This window comes from Chiloscyllium plagiosum, chromosome 5 (genome assembly GCF_004010195.1).
Source record: "Chiloscyllium plagiosum isolate BGI_BamShark_2017 chromosome 5, ASM401019v2, whole genome shotgun sequence".
NCBI lineage: Eukaryota > Metazoa > Chordata > Chondrichthyes > Orectolobiformes > Hemiscylliidae > Chiloscyllium > Chiloscyllium plagiosum.
In genome coordinates this window covers 61,520,834-61,541,454 of record NC_057714.1, presented here as the reverse complement: position 1 = coordinate 61,541,454, position 20,621 = coordinate 61,520,834, and the positions used below count along the sequence as shown (strand labels likewise).

The 20,621-nt window shown below is 39.0% G+C and overlaps 1 protein-coding gene across 7 annotated transcripts in view; it reads left to right on the top strand.

Moving 5' to 3' along the window:
• LOC122549923 (E3 ubiquitin-protein ligase HECW1-like) overlaps positions 1-20,621 on the top strand; it is a 462,631-nt gene that overhangs the window by 279,235 nt on the left and 162,775 nt on the right. For all 7 annotated transcript variants that reach the window (XM_043690154.1, XM_043690160.1, XM_043690156.1 and 4 more), the window contains one exon: positions 7,984-8,134. In XM_043690154.1, coding sequence (XP_043546089.1) covers positions 7,984-8,134 — 151 coding nt within the window. The remainder of the gene's footprint in view (positions 1-7,983; positions 8,135-20,621) is intronic.

Genomic DNA, 20,621 nt, shown 5'->3' with positions numbered 1-20,621 from the left:
CCTAACGAAACCTACTCTACATTTCCTCTCATTTGTTAAAGGCAGAAGTGCTGGCCACTACTGACACCTCCCAGGATTCCCTGAGGCGGTGTCATCTTATAAGCCCAAGTGCATTTGGCCAAGCACTGACTGTCCGCAACATCCTTGTAAGGTCCTTTTGATTCCTGGCCACATTGGACAGAGGGTAATTGGCATCCTGCTTTGCCAGCGGAGATGGGGGGTGTGGGTGGAGGGGTGGGGGGTTGGTGTGGCAGGATACGTGCAGTCGCTGTCCATGGAATGTGCCTTGAGATATTGGTGACTGATGGGGGGGGGGCTAGAGGAGCAAATAGCGAGCTTCAGTCACCCGTTAACTCTTTTCAGCTTTCACATTTGTCACCGTTTAGTCTCTGTACAGCGGGTGGGAGAATGGGAAACTGGATATCAAAGAAGGAAGATGATGTAATAATGAGATGTTAATGCATGCTAATTGGCCTCACACTGCACACGAGTGAGAATCTCAACTTGCAGTTCAACACTTGGTTAGGATATAGGACTTTTCCTCCAACTTTCTCACAAATTCCATGTCATTGAAGAGCTGGGAAGATTCCACCTCATCTTTATGCAGCACCAACATTATTTAGAGATCTAGGCAAGGTTCAAATGTAAGATGATGCTTGCAATTTCCTAGTCTGAGGTCTTTTTCGGACTTTTCCAAATATTAAGCTGTTCAATGACCCATTTTCTCAGTTGTATGCTGACACAAACCTGATGCTGAAGTGTTGATTTGTATTCCATCTGATGGAGGATAATTTTATTTTGTTTTATATCGCAGTTAAAAAGATAAATGATAATGGATTGGGTCATAGTCAGAGTTGTACAGCACAGAAACAGAGCCATTCTGACCAGATATCCTAAATTAGTCTAGTTCCATTTGGTAGCATTTGGCCCATATGCCTCTAAACCCTTTCTATTCATGTACCCATCCAGATGCCTTTTAAATGTCATAATTGTACCAGCCTCCACCACTTCCTCTGGCAGCTCTATACCATACACACACCACCCTCTGTGTGAAAAGGTTGCCCCTTAGGCCTCTTTTAAAATTTTCCCCTATCACCTTAAACCTATGCTCTCCAGTTTTGGTCTACCCTACCCTAGGGAAAAGACTTTGGCTATTCACCCTATCCATACCTCTCATGATTTTATAAACCTCTATAAGGTCACACCTCAGCCTCCATTGGATGATTCTATGGTTGATCAGAAGACAATCACTGTATTAGAACTTCTATATTTGTATAGGTACATAACATGACTGAAATACATGGTTGGCAAAAAAATTGAACAGGCAGAGGTTGTTTTGTGCATCTTAGTGACCTGCAAAACAATGTATTTAACATTAAGCAACAACGATTATTCATTAAATTGCAGTGATTTTCAGCCACAATGTTTTGTTCTTAAAGTGAAATAAGGTTGGCTTCTTAATGTGTAAATTGAATGGCTATGAATTAAAAACATACCAATCATTTGTGCGGTTATTCACTTTGGACTGAAAAAGGATAGATCAGGGTACTTTTTAGATGCTATGAAGTTAAATACAGTTAATGTCTAAAGAGACTTAGGTGTTCAGATGCTTCTACAAAATATCACAGTCAGGTGCAGAGAATGAGCAGGGAGTCCTAATGGAATTGATTAGAATCCCTACTGTGTGGGAACAGGCCCTTCAGCCCAACACCGAACCGCCGAAGAGTAACCCTCCCAGACCCATTCTCCTACTACATAATAAGTACCCCTGACTAATGCACCTAACCTATACATCCCTGAACACTATAGGCAATTTAGCATGGCCAATTCACCTAACCTGCACACCTTTGGATTGTGGGAGGAAACCCACGCAGACACAGGGAGAATGTGCAAACTTCACACAGTCACCCAAGGCTGGTTTTGAACCTGGGTCCCTGGTGTTGTAAGGTAACAGTGCTAACCACTGAGTCACCATGCCACGCAATGCTGGTCTTTATATCTAGAGGACTGGAGTAAAAGGATATAGATGTTATGCTGCAGTTATACAAAACCCTTGTTACACTCCACTTGGAATACTCTGATCAAAGTGTTCAAGATATCAATAGGAAAAGACAGGGTAGATAAAGATAAACTATTCCCACTGGTTGGGAGTCCTAGAACAAGGAGGCATAGTCTGTAAGTTAGGGTCAAACAATTCAGAAGAGATGTCAGGAGGCATTTCTACACAAAAAAGGGGGATAGATGTTTGGAACTCTCTTCCACAAACGGCAGTGGATTCAAGATCAGTTAATCTCTGATTCCTGACATTCTATTATCTATTATCATTTGTCTTCACAATTTCTGACTGTCAATGAAAGCTCCTGTTTAGAGCTGTCTGATCATTTGCTGTTATGTAATTATTCCCTACTGGGCAATAACAAACAGTGAGTCTCCAGTCGGAATTGGGAACAGAGTGCGACTTAGAGAGGGCAGTTAGACCAAATGTAGTTAAGCATCAGTAAATGATGTGGCCAGGTGGTTAAATAGGGACCAAATTGAAAGAATAGTGTCTGTGTGAGGGAGTGTCAGCAATGCTAGCCACGTGCCAAGAGATTTGTGTTTGTACATTGACATGCCATTATTTTGTCAGTGAAGTGCAATGTCAGTTTGTCAATGCTTGTCTGGGTTCAGTCAACAGAACCACATCTTCAGGAGCTCTATACTCTGCTCCAACATCACCATGGTCGTAGCATGAGCATCAATGTGGTGAATGTGCTGTGCCAGTTGAGAAACTAACTTATTACATCAAAGTTGTGTGTGTGCTGAGGGGTAGAGAGGGTGGGGGTGGTTGCTGCTGTGCTCCAATCCTCTTCCTATTCTAGATCCATATTAATCATTCAACTTTTCACTGTAATCGGGAAATTCCACGATCATACTTGCATGACGTATCCCTTTAATCCCTTTGCCGCAGAGCACCCTTGGCCATTTCATAATTAATGGGGCACTTTTGTCCAGCATTTGCCTCTTTTTAAGTAATTACTGCTAACTTCTGCATCATTCTGCAAGTACCAATGTCACCATGAAATGTGTTTTTCTCAATATTAGAAGCCTAACCATGTTCACTCTGCATTCATTGCAACTGAGCAAGAAAACGATTACAAATTAAAAGTAGCAGAGTTTGCTGGTTCATGTATGCGTCCCTTCAATTCCTAGCATCCAGCAGATGTGGAACCCACACTTTCAACCATTAATGTGACCCTGACTCCGCTCACCCTGAGCATTGTCCCAGCCATTTTCCGGTTGCATTTCACATCTAGGGAACAGCAAGTGGCAGCAAGGAATACAGCTCATGCTGGGCACTGTCATCTCTGGGCTCTGTCTGGTTGCCAGGTGCATCCTCCCCACCCCCAGCGTGAGCCTCCACAACCCCTTTTACTTCACACTACACCCACAGCCCAGTTCCACCCATCTCCCCCATATAAGGAGTGAACTTTACCTCCAACTGACCTTCCAGGCCTCTGAGCACTAATATTACCCATCCCTACACATCTTACCCACCCTGGTTCTCTATGTTCTCCCAGTGGCCACTGACAATAATTTCCCACTGCCTAGCATGTTCTTCGATGCTGTTCTGCCTACCACCTTATACCTTGAGTTTTCCCCAGTTGGAATCTGAAGTCACCAGCTGCCAGCTCTCAAGTGTTGAGAAATCTTCATGTCTAGTTAGCTGAGCACATTTGATAAGATAGGAAGTTGCATATTAAACAAACAAGACATGCAGTTGATGAGATATTTACAACAACAATCCCTCTTAATTGTGAACTTGCTATTACCCTGCGAAAAGCTTGCCTTGGTACCTGGCAGATGCAACGAGTTGCTCATCATTGAGATTGGCCTCTCAAGATTTCTCATGCAATTCTGACACAAATCTTGCCATAGCCCATATTGTACAGGCCCCTATACAATTCCATTCATTACTTTTGTATCTAGTCAATCAAAACTCTTCAGAATTTTAAAGATTGCTACTAGATCAACCTCAGTCCTTTTTCTTTCAACAGAAAAGAGACCCAGCTTGTCGACCATTTCCTGACATGTAACCCACATATTTCTGGTATCTTTCTCTTTATTCTCTGCAGAAACTTTATGTCATTTGTATAACATAACAAACAGAATTGCATGAAATCCTCAATAATGTGGTGATATTGCTTAAGGAGCATTTCTGTTTTTGTCTCAAACTCTTGCAGAAATCTCTAATCTGTAAGTGGGATTATCAAATGTGTATGTGCTACCATAAGGAGGTCTTCTAATGGCCATCGTATATGGAAAGAATCTACAAATCCTGAACATAACATGTGCTGTTGAGCCCAAATCAGATCATCAATATAAACCTCCTTCAATAAATACTCACTCGGAAATCTCCTAGAATCTAATAAATGTCCAAGAAGCTTAAATTTATGAAATAAAAATATTTGAGAAATTGTCAAAGATAATATGATATGTAGAAAACCAAATCATTTACATCCCAAAGGGAGGTTTTCTTAAACTCAAGTTATATGCAATCAAATATTACAAAGTGTCTGTTCCATTTCACCTCAAATATTGATGACATAAATTCAGTTTTGAAAGAATTTTAAGATTCTACAATTTGAATCGGTGAGATAGACAGACGTTACTACGCTGCGTAAGCAATAGCAATTACACAGTCTGCATTATTCAGCTCCCAATTTATGGGATAATCAACAACAAAAGACAGCAGATATTAAAAGATTGTCAGCATGCTTTGTTGTTCTTCAGGCAATGGAACTCATCTGTGATATACTTCTGTGCCCTTCTGATTGCAATTTCCTGGTAGAAACATTATTTGGAAATGGATGTTTGTGAGAACTATATTTATTCTTCCTCAGTCAATAAATCTATAATCCCAGCATGCCTCTATTCAGACATATGTAGTAAATTTATAAATGCCTACAAACAATGTTTCTAATTTTACTGCAATAATTTTCCCTTTCCCACATACACTGTAGTATAACGAAAGGGCCTATTCCACACTGAAATGTTTGCTATGTTGCATTTTGTGTCCCACTTGTTAAGGATGGATTTCAGTCAATGAACGTTTCTCTAGGACAGACAAATTCCCTTTGAAATAGCAACTGAGAATTGAAAATGATTCATGTGGAATTTTCAATACTGTGTTATTACAATGTTTACATAACTTAATTATGTTTATTACTTATTTACTTATTATCTGAATGTCCACTTCAGGTATTTAACCATACCCTTTGGAATGCAAGAAGATAAAACATTCCAGCCTGAGAGCCCTCACCAAGGATAAGCAGCTTTGTTTCTTCCCACACTAAACTTGACTGGGTCCTGGTTCATTCCATTTCTTCTAGATCTTTTCACCTCTGCTTTATGACATCAAGTTCTTCCGCATGCCTCATTGTTCTTTGCTGATTCCAGACTCTCGTTTCTGAGTTGGAGCTTAGTCTAAGTATTAACACTAATGTTTCAGTCTACAGTCTGAACTTATTTCCAGATCCCTGATTGCATTATCTTCTGTAAATAGAGCAGGAGATACATTTATGGGCCAATTTGTTATTGAATTTGAGTGTGCAGTAAAGATTTAAAAACTATGATAATTGATATGACGGCATTTAGCTTAACTATTCTGCCATTGTAGAGAACACAGCACAAGTCTTTTATATTTCAGCTGATATGGGTTTCCATTCTGATTCCTGAAGAGAAGCAATTTTGATGGCTGCCATATTGATACAGGTCATAATAAATTATTCAAAACTTTTCAGAGATTTCAATATTTTACTTTTCCTTTAGTTCAAATTGGCCCGTTAGTATGCAATGTGCTTTTTCCTTAAAATAGTTTAATAGAAGGACTGGGTTAGTTAAAATATACTACAACTGAATTAGCTTAATAGGTATTAATTTGGCATTTATTGTATCAATCTAGTAAGCTCCACTGTTTTAAAACAAAACCCCATTTTGATTAGGACATCATTATTCAATAATATGTCAGCTATAAAACTAGCATAACTTCCATCAGTAAGATCTGAAATATCTTACACTGCTGTATTCAACTATAGACCACATGAGAGATTGCAGAATTTGCTATACCATTTCTGCATTACCTCTATTCTTCACTTTTCCTCTATATTCTGACTTCACCTCACTTCACTGTCCATTCTGGAAAAAAAGGTGACAGCATGCTTGAATCCACTTTAAGAGTGTACATATGAAGTTTTGAACAGATAGAAAATGATTGATTAATTTCTGTAAAGGAAACTAACCGCTTTTTTAAATCAATTAAATCTGCCAGAGAAAACATAGGCTTAATGGAGAAGTGATGCCTGAAAATAGGAATTAGTGCATTTTATTTTTCAAGTGAAATACAGAAAAACTATTTTGCTGCTTTGATTCAAATGGCATACTTATCTATCTAAAGCTTACACAGAGTTGGATAATTCCTAATCTGAAAATTGTGCAGAAAAAAACCTAAATCATATATCTTATTGTGGTTTGTATAATCAGGTACTAGCTTATTTTATGGTGGAAATCAGTTTAAAGCTGGAAAAGAGTCTAATTGAGATTTAGTAAGAGTCTGTATTTTCGTATTAAAGAAAGCAAACTTTTTTTTAAGACCATTCAAATTAACAGGTTGAATTAAAAATGTCTGTAAATCTTTAACAGCAGCTTTATTGATTCAGACTCCAATAAACTGGTAAGCTTGATGTGTTTAAAGCATGTATTACCTTTGTAATTGCATACCTAGATCTTGCACCTTTATCCTAGATGTCACAGAGGAGAGCAAGCGAAGAGAAAGGTTCATGATTTTTATTTGCAAAGCTGTACCAGGTCATTCCCAGTTTGTGCTGGGATTCCGACAAGATTCAATCCCGACAATCATTAATTCTCCTGTGCTTTATCTCCCAAAGGGCATCACAGCAATGGAGAGAGGGCAAAGGGGTAAACCAGCTTAAAATCCAAAACAGGAGAAAGTGAGGTCTGCAGATGCTGGAGATCAGAGCTGAAAATGTGTTGCTGGAAAAGCGCAGCAGGTCAGGCAGCATCCAGGGAACAGGAGAATCGACGTTTCGGATTCCTAAAGAAGGGCTTATGCCCGAAACGTTGATTCTCCTGTTCCCTGGATGCTGCCTGACCTGCTGCGCTTTTCCAGCAACACATTTTCAGCTAAAATCCAAAACAGCCACTGGAAGTGTTTCTTCAATGAGCGTTTTGGTCTCGATTGTGCCAATATGGAACTTTACATACCCTTTGAACTGGCACACTGACAAATTAACTTAATATCTTAGCTAAAAGGCAGTATACATTTGTTTTAAATCAGCATTATTTTAACATTAGAAAAGCTTTTCTTGATGGTTTATAATGAACTTAAAATTTTGGGTTCAAATCTGAATTATTTCTCTCTCAATAAAGAATGCTTCTTGTCTTAAAATCATAATAATTTTGACAATATTTGACTCTTTTACTGTCACCATTCGCAACCTATCTGGCTAGTGATATAATTATAATGTCTCGCAATGACTCGTAATCTGGAGATCCAGGCTAATATTCTTGGGACAAAAGTTCAAACTTCACCACAACAGTTGATGAAATTTAAATTCAATTAAAAATCTGGAAAATTGGTCATGATGACCATGAAACTATCATTGACTAGCATAATAGCCCATCTGGTCCACTAAAACTAATTAGGGAAGGAAATCTGCCATCCTTTTCTGGTCTGGCCTGCTTATGACTCCAGATCCACAGCAAAGTAGTTGACTCTTAACTTACTCTGGTATGGCTTAGGAAAGGGAAATTCAGGTTGGAAAGCAAAAGCTGGGCTTGCCAGCAAAACTCACATCTCCTGAAAGAGATAAGAACTCAGACAAGAATGGCATGCCTGTGATTTTTACAGTTTTATTTGTTCAGGAAATATAATGCTTAGATTTCTGCAATTGGAAGCTAAAAATATACCTTTTTAAATTCTAGACTGGGAAGCACGGATTGATAGTCATGGCAGAGTTTTTTATGTGGATCACGTAAACCGTACAACAACATGGCAGCGACCTACAGCAGCTGCTACACTTGATGGTTTGCGCCGTTCTAACTCCATCCAACAAATGGAACAACTGAACCGAAGGTATGTGATACTTTCAGTGGAGAATGTTCTCTACCCATTTAATTTGGAGATAGATCTATGCAATATTTTAAGAGTGATAAAATGATAGAAAGGCATTCATTATTGCTGTATGGCTTCTTCAAATATTAATTGTTCCTCTAATGGAGAAACTGTGTTTGGCTGTTGTTTTTTCCACTGAGAGAAAGGACGAGTGTAATCAGTAACATTTTCTGAGTGCTCTAGCGGTAAGTAGTTTTTTATTCACAGCTCAGTTGTATGTACAGGAATAATGAACTCTACATCCACAGATTACCAATTAACACTTTTAAACAAAAGGTTTAGACACTTGTCATAGGAAGAGCAAAAATATAATCCATATACGTTATATAAATTGTTATACAAATTATATATTATTTGGTTTCTATAGATCAATAAAACCTGCATTGCACAGAGTCCTGAGTTTGCAGCCAAATATCTCCCAATGCCACCTGCTCACTTTCACTGGTGAGCTGGAGAAATAAAGGGAGCAGAATTGGATTCCAGATTTGTCAGCATCTGGCAGTCAAACCGAATGTAAATACTCAGAGACAAGAGATGGATCAAGGCTACATGTGAACAGGTGGCAAGACATAACTGACCTGGATTATGAGAACTAATTAAACAGTGGTTTACTGTTCAGGATTATCAGCTTTAACGTCTCAATGAAAACATTATTTCGGAATTGACTTTATGCAGAAGCTGTATGTCGGTGGCAACTTGGTATTCACATAGGGGTAAAATTTCTGCTGGAATTCTCCTCACCACTTCCTTTGGCTTTGGCTGTCGTCTGGGATTTCTCATGGAAGTTACAATGTATGGTCAGATGAACAGCTGTGAAAGGTTCAGCACATATTCTCTGCAAGCAGATACAAGTGAATCCTGAGTTGTTGAAATAAAACATTACCTTGATGTGATCAGAGAAACAGGAAGGCATGTAAATTGTATATACAGTATTAAATTTGAGTGCAACGTATTGACACTGCTCTCTTCAAATCATCATGCTTTTTTTTAAAGCAGCCATGATGAAATTGTGAAACTGTATTCCTCATTTCTTTCATGAGACCAGACAGAAAGTTTGTAAGAGAACGAGGCTCAATTCTCGGTGCCTCACTGCATTACAGCTAGCTGCAAAGATGCCACTAACTCCAAAAAACTCTGCATTTTCTTTGTTCATTTTATTTGTTTATGTAGGCATCACTGGCAAGGGTAGCTTTCACTGTCTATCCTTAATTGTCCTTGAGTTGATAATGAATCCTTACAGTCCCTATGATGTTAAAAAGGGAGATGCAGGATTTTGACCCAATGACACTGAAGGAAAGATGATATCATTCTAAGTCAGGTGGGCTTCATTAACTGGGCCAGCATTTATTACCCACCACACTGTCCTTGGGAAAGTGGGTGTCTTCTTGAACTGTTGAAATTCACTTGCTGCAAGTACACGGGCGGCACGGTGGCACAGTGGTTAGCACTGCAGCCTCACAGTGCCAGAGACCCGGGTTCAATTCCCGACTCAGGCGACTGACTGTGTGGAGTTTGCACATTCTCCCTGTGTCTGCGTGGGTTTCCTCCGGGTGCTCCGGTTTCCTCCCACAGTCCAAAGATGTGCAGGGTCAGGTGAATTGCCCATAGAGTTAGGTTAAAAGGGGCAAAAGTAGGGGTATGGGTGGGTTACGCTTCAGCGGTCGGTGTGGACTTGTTGGGCCGAAGGGCCTGTTTCCACACTGTAAGTAATCTAATCTAAACACCCATAATGCTGTTAGGGTGTGAGCTCCAGGATTTTGACCCAGTGGCACTGAAAGAACAGTAATACATTACCAAGTCCAGATGGGGACTGGCTTGGAGGGGAACTTGCAGGTGATGGTGTTCCCAGGTATCTATTGCCTTTATCCTTCTAGATGGAAGTGGTTGAAGGCTTGGAAGATGCAGTCTAAAGAGCTTCGATGAATGTATACAGTACATTTTATAGATGGTACACAATGCTGCTCCTGATCATCGGTGATAGAGGGATTGTATGTTTTTGGATTTGGTTCCATTCAATGGGCTGCTTTGTCATGGATGGTGTCAAACTTCATGTGTGTTGTTGGGGCTGCACTCATCCAGGCAAGTGGGGAGTATTCCATCACATTCTGACTTGTGAAGTTGTGGACAGGCTTTGGGGAGTTAGGAGATGAGTTACTCACTGCAGGATTTCTAGCCTCAGCCTGCTCTTGTACTGGTACTTGTGTGTCATGAATATTACTTGCCACTTATCAGCTAAGTCCAGAGTGATGGTGGTCTTGTTTCAGAAGGCTGTGAATGGGAGCAACGTGCTTCAATGAAATCTGGAGCCTCCTGAGGCATTAGTGCTCCAATGTGCTGAGAAAGTTAATCCACTGCCTGTCAATCCTCTATTGGGTATATTACCTGCTTCAAGCTGGATGAGTTCACATTAATACCTGCAGAATGTCACTAAGGAAAGCATTGGGCTCACTGAACCTATAGACAGAGAAAAAAAGCTTGTTTGAGAGTTTTGGTAACGGATGACATGGGGTGAAAGACAAGGTATCAGATGATGCTGTGGAGGTGGAAATAAGTGGGCTTAATGATAGGTTGTTAATGTGTTTGGAAGCTCATCTTGGGGTCAGAAATAATACCAACATTTCAAATGGTCTGGTTCAACCTCAGTGTGACCAAGGAGTGGGATAGAGCTGGTCAATGGAAACTGGAGAAGGAAAGGGCTACTAGTTTTATACATGTCAAAATCCCAGGGTACTTGAGAGTCCAATACAGCTTTCCTTATGTACAATCTCTGAACGAAGAAGGCAGAGTACAAAAGAAATCTGAAAATAAAGAACGTGCCCCAGCTGATGGCACCATGGCTCCTCAATGCCTTTGATATTTCTGTTTGGAAATAGAGCTTTGTTGCAGGAACTGAGGCAATAAGTCCCATCCTGGTTCCATTTAGTGATTATAGGATTAGAACTGAATTTAAAATAATTAGAGAAACTCATATGGGTCCTGAAATAACATCACAGTAATCATGACTAGTTTCTATATAAAGTAGCATGTTCTCTCTGGTGGCAGTTCAAAAATGAAAGTAAAACATGAAGGGAATTTCTGAAAGTTGTGAACATGCTACATTATCATTGTGCCCTTGTAAAAGAAAACATCATTAGCTCAACCTTTGATAGCTGGGATGAGAGTGCTATCCTATGTTGAGAGGCTGAGTGAATTAGTCTGTTTTCTCTGGAATTTTTAATGTGATCATGTTAACTCAAGCAGGATTCTGAAAAAACGTGGCAGGGTGGACACTGAGAGATTGTTTTCACTGGCTAGGCAATTTAAATCATGGGAGCACAGTCTCTGGATAAGGAATTGATCATTGAAACAAGAAGATATTTCTTTACGCATATGTTTGTGAACTTTTGGAGTTCATTACCCCAGAGAGCTGTGGATTCACCATTATTGAATGTATTTGGGTTGCGATAAATCTCTCAAGTATCAAGACATATGGAGAGCAGGCAGGAAAGTGGTGGTGAAGCTGGAAATGAGATAAGGTCGTATTGATGACGGAGCAGCCTCGCTGAATGGTATGGTCTACTCCTGCTGCTATCTATTGTGTGTTTGTGGATTATGCTTTTAAATTAACTGGCCGGCAGGCCATACTTTATGTATAAATGCAGATTATAGGGTGGGTCTTGCAGCAAACAACAGGGCGCAGCCAACTTTGCTCCTCTCAGCATACGTACACCCTCACCACAAGCCACAGACTTAGTTGAATCACAAAGTTAAGGCAACTATATTTAGTCAAATTTAAGGCAAATCTAACAGTCTTTCAATCAAAAAATGAAGGATTTTTGTAAGAAGGACAGCATTATTCCATTCATCACAGCTCTCTGAGGGTGTTGGTTAGCCCAGTTGGCCGAATGGCTAGTTTGTGATGCACACTGACGTCAATAGCATGGTTCAATTTCCATACCAGCTGAGGTTACTTTGCAGGAGTCATCTTCTCAACTTCTCTCCTTGCCTGAGGTATGGTGACCATAAGGTTAAACCACCATCAGTTGTCTCTCTCTCTCTAATGAGAAAGCAGCCAGATGGTCTGGTAACACTATGGTGACTTTACCTTAGCATCTATATACTGGTTTCTCCCCCACTGCACACAGTAACAATTTGTGCATTATCAAATGTGGATTTTCCATTATTACCATAAAGGTCAGCAAATCAGAGACAGTGCATATCCACTTACTTCTGGATGATGCAACCTTTTCGCAGACATAGCTTTTCAAATGTAGATGAAAGTCAGAAAATTATGTGGAATCTTAAATCCCATGTCTGCTCCTGCTCCTTAATCAGTGAATTGACAATCTGAAATCAAGTGTTTCAATGGAAATGACAATTCACCATAAATGTTTCAGTATAAATTGGCCTTTAATGCCTTGGAATATCCCTTTGGATATTGTAGGTGACTTGTATGCCAAGCGTCCAAATTTGCGCAAGTTAGGTGAATTGGCCATGCTAAATTGCCCATAGTGTTAGGTGAAGGGGTAAATATAGGGGAATGGGTCTGAGTGGGTTGCTCTTTGGAGGGTTGGCGTGGACTTGTTGGGCCAAAAGGCCTGTTTCCACACTTAAAAAAAAGTGAACTGCTGGCTAGGTGTGGATGGTTGCCATTTTGAATTGTCGTCAGTGTCTTAATACAAAGAATGGAGTGTGTGTTAAACTCCTGCACATCTTTGCAACACATGCATAATGCCTGTTTGATCCTTTGCACCTGGTTACAAGTTACCAGAAGGTTAAATATGCATTTGTGAAGTGAAAAATGAAGGCTGAATCCCAACACGAGTAGAGTATGTCATTGCTGACTTACATATTGAGTTCATACAAAAGAAAAACTTGACAATTAGGGCCAGGAAAATGGGGCAGTCTTATATGCTGGTTTGACATATACACTGCAACTTATTGTAAATACTGCTATGCTGCAGAAGTTAAGCAACAAAGAACATCAATAACTCAGTTAAATACACCGATATGATACTGTCACTGGGATTAACTTCTCTGGTAAAAACATTTCACCAAAGAAATCTGGGGTAGCTATGACCTCGTATCTAAGGTGAACCTTCTCACATTTTAGCTTCAGATGAAGTCATTGACTATTAGTTTCATACATGACTGTTATGTAATATAAAATAACGTAAGTATAGAAGCGTTAAATGTGAAAAAGTAAAGACATGCATGACTATTATTATTTGAAGCCCATTGTGTAGAATTAGTTAACAAGTAAATTATTGATCAAATCTAAAATTATTGTTGGCGAAATTGGATAATGAATGTTTAATGGATTCATATCCTGTTTCTTTACCTGTTATTTTAATAATGAATATACTTCAAACCAGTTAAGGCATCCACTAAAATCGAAACTTAATTTCATACACACCCGTTAAACATTGTTTTCCTTAATACCATCATCAGTAATTTTTGGGCTTTTACCATTGGGCTTCAGTTATTTTATAACAAAGCTGGTTTAAGGGGATTGACCTTGCTACTAATCAAGGATTCCTAAAGACATTCTTCCTGATGGAGTTATATTGTAGTAGATTAAGAGATGCAGAGCAGGGTTTACTACATGATAAAAACAATCTCTAATTCAGTATTTCTACTGCAACTGAAATGATACCAAAATTGCAAACACAACTGCAATCAATAACTATATGGCAGGGTCATCCCGATGTCAAACAGCAAATGTTTTTTCTAATACTTCAGAGAAATATTTGATATACAAAGTATTAGCTCGATAGAATTAAGTTTATACAACTAATCAATGTAATCAGAATCACAACTTTAACTATAACCTCAAACTAAAGTACTGTCCAAGATGCTCTAGCCAATTTGGTTGTGATTAAATATATGACTTTGCATGTGGAAAGTTTTTTTTCAAGCTGAGAGACTTTGCAAAACTGTACGTAGTGTCTTCTGTGTTCTAATTAATCACAAAGCACTTGGCTTCTCATATTTTCCACTCTCCACTTCCTGTATTCAACTGCATAACATTATTTAGAATTTGTGGAATTTCTCTCTTCTCAGTGGAATTCCACCCCAAAATTCATTAATCTCTATTGTGGAAACTTCAATTAACCCAAACAATTGAATATGTTTCTCCATCCCATGATTTCTGCTTTGAATTATCTACAGAATGTAAAGATTATTAATGATTATCTTCATCTCTGTGTATTGTAACTGATCCAAACTGCTTTTTATACTCTTTCCCTCAAAATTCCTTAGGAGATTAGTACATAATTTCCAGACTGTAAATGCACAAGTAAAGCTGGCATGCTCTGTCCTTTGGAACCTACCCAGATGGCTTTCTGAGGTTGAGTGGTCCTGAACAAATTCTAAATTATTCATATACTTACATAAAATTCAACTTTTAATAGTTTAATAGATAAGTCTCTCAAAGTCCAGTTGTGAATAATTAAATATGCCTCTAACTGTGGTGATCATAGTAAAACATCAAATTATCTAAACTAGTAAATAAAACATTTTTCACTAACATTTCCAGTTAACCTACTGATCTAGCAAAATCTGAATTAACAGCTTGTAAATAACTTTTCTCTCAAAGCACCTTGTATTCATATTTATATGTGGAGAAGCGATGGTGTCATGGTAGTGTTGCTCGACTAATAATCCAGGAACCCAAGGAATGCTATGGGGACCATGCCATTTGGTGGAATCTGAATTTAATTTTTAAAAATGGACTTAAAAATCTAATGATGATCATGGAGTAATAATGATTTTTTATTAAAAAAACCCACCTGGTTTCACTCATGTTCCTTAGGGAAGGAAATCTGCTGTCTTCCCCTTGTCTATATTATGTGGAACTCCAGACCCACAGCAGTGTGATTGTCTCTTAACAGTCTTTTGAAATGGTCTAGCCAGCCACTCTATTGTATCAATCACAAGTCTTTGGTCAATCCAAATTCTTTCCTTTTTAGAGATTTGTGGTTTATACAACTACAAAGCAAACTCAGCTCTATTGGGCCTACTAAGTTCTCTTTATCCATATCTGGGGATGAGTGCCACAATTGGGAGAGCTGTCTCAGAGACTAGTTATGCAACAGCCTGACATAGAGTCATAACCGTATAATTATATCTTACACGCGTTGTCCCAGATGCCACTATCGTCATCACTGGAAATGTTCTGTCTTACAGGCAGAAGAGTCCTAGCAGACCTGTCAGCAAACCTACATCTAGAACCTCAACCTAAGCTACATCTTCTCAAAACTCGCAAATTCAGCTTAATTGCAGCATAAGGGATCAATGATCAAAGGTCCTATTGATAAAGCTAACCTAGATTTTAACTCAGTTTTAACCTAGATTTTAAATCAGTGACAGCAAAAATATATGAACAAAGAAGGGAAGTGCATACATTAGAATGTCTCACCCTCACTTTACACATTGTAAATAAGAGACCTGGACTTCCTTCCACTTCTTATCATTCCTTCAACTACCTGATCCCATTCTGCATATCAGATATAATCCAGCCTTTTGATTTACATGTTGATATTTGAAATATTAATCACACAGTGTATTGTTAAATCAGGAACTGTCATTTTGAAACATATCCAGGGCTGTCTTATCGAAAAGTATGAACAAACTTATAGTGGTAACTAAGTTGAATAGTTCAGTAATAGGTCAATTATATCTTTCATTGGTAAGAAATTTTACAGATGTTTATGTCTTCAACAGATTAAATTGGTATTCTGGATTTCAGTGATGAAACAATAGAGTAACTTCATCAATACTTCATTGCCTCCAGGGGGTTATACTGAGAGGGATCAGGAAATAAAGTTTACACTTTGTAGCTCTATGTTTAGTTGATATTCCCTTCAAACACAATTAATGAATTTTCCATAGTTGACACATTAAGTGTTCTGGGATATTATATACAATAGTGGAACTCACTCTAACTGTGGTTTACAGACTGATCCTTCATCGGGGTGGGATAGCATTGTTTGAGAGGAACTGGGGCAAGAACCAGATCAGACTATTGGGTTTGAAATTACATGAATTACTACTCCAGTGTGATGTCAAATTGGACATAAAGAGTGGTTCTTGGGTATTGATGGCACCTTAAACATGTTTTATGCATAATTCTCTAAACCCTGGAATTCTGTCCCTAAACCTTTCTGCCTTTCCACATTTCTCTTCTTTGAGACTGTCTTCAAATCTTGCTCTTCAACCAAACCTTTGGTACCTGACTCAATATCTTCATGAATATTTTGATGCCAAATTTTGTTTGAAATATTTTCTACAAAGCACCTTGGGATGTTTTGCTATGTAAACTATAATGTCTAAACGTGAGCTGCTTTGAGTATTTGACACTCATGCCTTTGCTCACACACATTTAAAAATCACAGTTGCAAGTGAAATATTTTAATGTTGCTGCAGACTACACTCTAAGGTACTTACAGCAGGGATAGAGGTCACAAGATTGTCAGTACAGTGAGCAGCAATTTTATTTCTGCAAACATTCACCTTTTCATTAAAAAAAAAGTACTTTTATTTGCATTTCAAATATTATAAATTATCATTCATTAACAGAACTATAGGTTAATTCTAGTCAGTTTCACTTTCATAAGTCTCTGCACATGCACTGCACACACAGTCTTTAAATCATGCATGTATCCACATGATACATTTTGTTATGGACCAGGTCAGACCCACCTCAAAATGTTTAAAGAAGGTAGCCTGGACCCTAACTTTTTAATTTAAAAGTAGATGTGAAGGACCATGTTCCAGATGCTACACAACTGCTATTGTTAACTACTTGATGTTAAGGAAACACAATTTACTTAAATGCTATTGTTACAATGCAAAGAAAAGAAAGAGGAATTTGGAATAACTTAACTATTTGAAAACCCAACCGAATAACAGATACAGTACCTGTTACTAATTAACTGTTCCAAAATAATAACATTACATAAGTACACCCCTTGGCACAAAGGCAAATTCAGACATAGATTCTCATGCAGTTCTCCAATCCAGAAGGAAACAACATCAAGAGAGATTTCAGTGAAAGTAGCAGCTAGGAATCGTTCACTGAAGCCCCCAACTCTTCTGAGACCCCAAACTGCTTCTGATGTTACTGAAAAACATCAAAACCCAGAAATCTGGATGTGTGAGAAGTAGCCACACCCATTGAGGCTGCAAAAAAAAACTCAAGATGTTATAAGTTGTTTACTTAAGCCATCTTCAATAGCCAGTTCTTCACCTCTACTTTTACAACCTACCTTCAAAAAAACCCAGGACCAAATAACCTTTGTAAAGTGACAGCATTGTCACTATAAAGACATTGTCATTCCCCATTTGTCCAGTATCTGATCAGTCCTAAGCTTACTTGTTCATACTTGAGGAGAAAGTGAGGAATGCAGATGCTGGAGATCAGAGCTGAAAATGTGTTGCTGGAAAAGTGCAGCAGGTCAGGCAGCATCCAAGGAGCAGGAGAATCGACGTTTCGGGCATGAGCCCTTCTTCAGGAATGAGGAATGAGGAATGAGGAACTGTCATTTTGAAACATATCCAGGGCTGTCTTATCAAAAAGAATGAACAAACTTATAGTGGTAACTAAGCTGAATAGTTCAGTAATAGGTCAATTATATCTTTCATTGGTAAGAAATAAACATCTGTAAAATTTCTTACCAATGAGAGATATAATTGACCTATTACTGAACTATTCAACTTAGTTACCACTATAAGTTTGTTCATACTTTTCGATAAGACAGCCCTGGATATGTTTCAAAATGACAGTTCCTCATTCCTCATTCCTGAAGAAGGGCTCATGCCCGAAACATCAATTCTCCTGCTCCTTGTTCATACTTGAGACTTGCTTCAACTGAGATAAGTGAATTCTGCTCAACGCCTAATATCTGGAACTCCACATCAGGATGGCACGGTAGCTCAGTGGTTAGCACTGCTCCTCACAGCGCCAGGGACCTGGGTTTGATTGTCACCTTGGGTGACTGTTTATGTGGAGTTTGCACATTCTCCTCCATGTCTGCATGGGCATCCCCCCCACAATCCAAAGATGTGCAGGTCAGGTGAATTGGCCATGCTAAATTTCCCATAGTGGTAGGTGTGTTAGTCAGATGTAAATATAGGGTAGGGGAATGGGTCTGGGTGGGTTGTTCTTTGGAGGGTCAGTGTGGACTTGTTGGGATCAAGGGCCTGTTTCCATTCTGTAGGGAATTTAACCTAATCTATTTTCTATAGCCCTACCGTACTTCCAAGGGTTTCATTTTTGTGTCACCAACTTGACTCATTTGGTACAGATCTGTGAAGTTCATGATATTGCACAAAGCATCGGTGTTTATCTGACACACACTCACTTTGTGCTCTCCTTCTGTAGTTTTCATTCTAACAGTTACAATCCATTCACCTTTAGACCAGATGATGATGCTAACCTGTGTAAAGTTGCTTGTCAAAATCATCAGCTGATATTTCTTTGGCAGTCATCTTGATAAACCTGCTGTGCTTCTTTCAAGGTAAACACTTATATGGGAAATGATTTAGCTTCTTGCAGTTGGAACACTTTCCCCATGTTAGACTTGTGTCCTTTCTTTTGTGTGATGTCCTCCATAATATTTACATCCTTTTTCTTGCCTTGATTTTTCTGCTGACTTTTCTGCAAAGATATAGCTTCCTTTTGCCCAAGTCATTGTTCGCATTTGGCTTAGAATTTCTCTCACAATAATGCAAAACCTCAACCATTCTGCCTTAAATATGTTTTAGCTCATGATTGACAATTTCAGACCTTCTTTACATATTGATGCCTTTTTGAAAGTTATGTCTTCCTTTCTCCCATTTATGCTCCCATGGTAGGATCTCTTATACTTTGAATTGTTCAAAAGCATAAGTTTCAGCTAGATCTGTCAATGCCATTACACATTGATCAATAGAGGTTACTGCCCTGACTTGCTCCATTTTCATTTTAATTAGTTCAGTAGCTACTTCATCATTTTGCCAAAGATGGTGGAAGACACTCCAATTCTGACTCATATCTCCTTCCATTTCTATAGCAGCAGGGAGTGTGAAATGCACACGCATTTTTATGCACATAGTAATTCAAAATTACAACCTGTTTTGTTACTTCCTTGCAGTTTCTTATAGTAGCTGGCTCTTTTACAGCTGTGAAAATCTACATATTTTTGGCTGCACCAGCCCTGACACCATGTTTTCAGTGAACAGTTTTAATGGCTGCCACTGATGGCATACAAAGGTACTTACAGTAGAGATAGAGGTCACATGACTACAGTAAGCATACCAGTACATGAAGTATAATTGTATTTATCTAATCAGTTAGCATCTATAAACTGCGGTCTGCTGATCTATGCAAGAATTGGAAGGTTAATCCAGAGCCAGATATTTACTTTTTTTATTCCTGAATGCTACTGGCAAAGCCAACATTTGTTGCTCATCCCTAATTGCCATTGGGCAGATGGTGAGAATGTCTTTTTGAACCACTGCAATTTAGCTCATGAGGGTACAACCACAGTAGGCAGGAAGTTCTCTGGTTTTGATCCAGTGACTGCGAAGGAATAATGATATATTTTTCTAGTCCTGATAGTGTGAAATTTGGAGGGACATTGCCATTGCCCTTTTAGGTGGTAGCTGTTATGAGTTTGGAGGATGCTGTCTAAGAAGCCTTGGTAAATTGATACAGTGCATCTAGTAAATGGTACACTGCTGCTTCAACTGTGCATCTGAGGTGGAGGGAGTGAATATTTGATGGTGTTAGATGGGGTGCCAGTCAGGCAAACTGCTTTGTCTTGGATGGTGTCAAGTTCATCAAAGCAAATGGAGAGTGTGTCTTCACACTCCTGATCGTACCTTGTCCTTTGTGGACAGGCTTTGAGGATCATGCAGGGGACGTCAGTAAGCTGAGATGGATCATCCACTTAGCACTTCTGACTGAAGATGGTTGCAAATACTTCATCTTGTCTTTTGCACTGATGTGCATGGCTCCCCCAGCATTGTGTATTGGGATAATCCTCTTTGGTTGTTTGTTTAATTGTGTAATGTCATTACACAATGCGTGGCTTGGAAAAGTAGGCTTCAAGGCAAGGGCGTAATTGATATGTGGAGCTTGTTCAAGGAGCAACTATTGAATGTCCTTAATAAGTGTGTACCTGTCAGGCAGGGAGGAAAGTGTCATGTGAGGGAGCCGTGGTTTAATAAGGAATTGGAATCCCTTGTTAAATGGAAGAGAGCGGCCTATGTAAAGATGAGGCGTGAAGGTTCAATTGGGGCGATTGAGAGTTATAAGGTAGCCAGGAAGGACCTGAAGAGAGAGCTAAGAGCAGCAAGGAGGGGACATGAAAAGTCCTTAGTTGGTAGGATTAGGGAAAACCCTAAGGCTTTCTATAGGTATGACAGGAATAAAAGAATGACTAGGGTAGGAATAGGTCCAGTCAAGGATAGTAGTGAGAAGTTG